Source organism: Phalaenopsis equestris, unplaced genomic scaffold (genome assembly GCF_001263595.1).
Source record: "Phalaenopsis equestris unplaced genomic scaffold, ASM126359v1 Scaffold193029, whole genome shotgun sequence".
Taxonomy (NCBI): domain Eukaryota; kingdom Viridiplantae; phylum Streptophyta; class Magnoliopsida; order Asparagales; family Orchidaceae; genus Phalaenopsis; species Phalaenopsis equestris.
This window is the reverse complement of record NW_018212978.1, coordinates 1-1,010: the sequence shown is the minus strand read 5'-3', so window position 1 is coordinate 1,010 and position 1,010 is coordinate 1. Positions and strand designations below refer to the sequence as shown.

The following is a 1,010-nucleotide window of genomic DNA, read 5'->3' as shown; positions in this document are numbered from 1 at the left end:
CAAGCACAAGCACAAGCACAAGCTCAAGCTCAAGTCAAGGATGACTCGAACTAGACTCACAATAGTTACACTCCTAATCGAGCCAATTACTTTGATTTGGAGACAAATTCAGAAATACTGATAAAAATTGCACTATAAAATAAACATCCAAAGAGTAAAATTTCAAAAAAATTTCAATCACAACTTAAATTTAATTAGAATGAACTCATATAATTGTCAAGTAAAACTTTTATCATAAAAATACGATAAAAATCATTTAATTAAATCATAATTTAAAAAGAAAACGAATCAGCCCCCCACCTGACCGATCATTGCATTCGGCATCCTTTCCCGAATAGCATCCTCAAGCTCCTTCCCCATCGGCGCCGCCCCAGATATAACCATCCTCACCGACGACAAATCATAAGCATCCGCTGCCGTCGTCTTCGCCATCTCCACCGCTATAGGTGGCACCAGGGGAGCCACCGTCACCTTATACCTCTGTATAATCTCCATCATTCCCCTCATATCAAACTTCCTCACAATCACCAGAGCCGCCTTTGCCCTCAACGCGCAGCACAGCACCGTCACCAGCGAGTATATATGATACATCGGCAAAAGGCAGAGCATCACATCCTCGCTATTGTAATACAGATGCACGTTCTGTTCGCCTCCGTCAACTTGCTGTGATATGCTGGTCACGGTTCCTTTGTGCGTCAGCATGACTCCCTTAGGCAAGCCGGTGGTTCCCGAAGAGTAAGGAAGCGCGACAACGTCATCCGGGCAAAAATCGGATTTTTCATCATAATCATCGTGAAGCAGAGCATCGTGCTTTAGTAAGTCGTTGAAAGGCATGGTGCCTTCAGGGGAGTCTTCGCCGGTGCAGATAATGGTTAAAATACCGTCAATGGAGCGGACTTTGTTTGCGGAGGATGTGTCGGTTATGATGTGGCGGGCGGAGGAGGCGGCGGCTTGTTTTCGGATTTCGGAGGCCGTGAAGAAGGGATTGGCGGTGGTAGCGATGGCGCCTA

General features: G+C 45.9%; 1 protein-coding gene across 1 annotated transcript; it reads right to left on the bottom strand.

The window, feature by feature from the left end:
• Positions 1 to 288: 288 nt before the first annotated feature.
• On the bottom strand, positions 289 to 1,004 carry LOC110034750 (4-coumarate--CoA ligase 2-like). Its single transcript, XM_020738995.1, has one exon. The coding sequence runs from the start codon at positions 832 to 834 to the stop codon at positions 289 to 291; it is 546 nt and encodes a 181-aa protein (XP_020594654.1). The 5' UTR covers positions 835 to 1,004.
• Positions 1,005 to 1,010: the final 6 nt, after the last annotated feature.

Coding starts and splice junctions, on each gene's coding strand:
- LOC110034750 (XM_020738995.1), bottom strand. CDS start 834: ATGCCTTTCAACGACTTACTAAAGCACGATGCTCTGCTTCACGATGAT.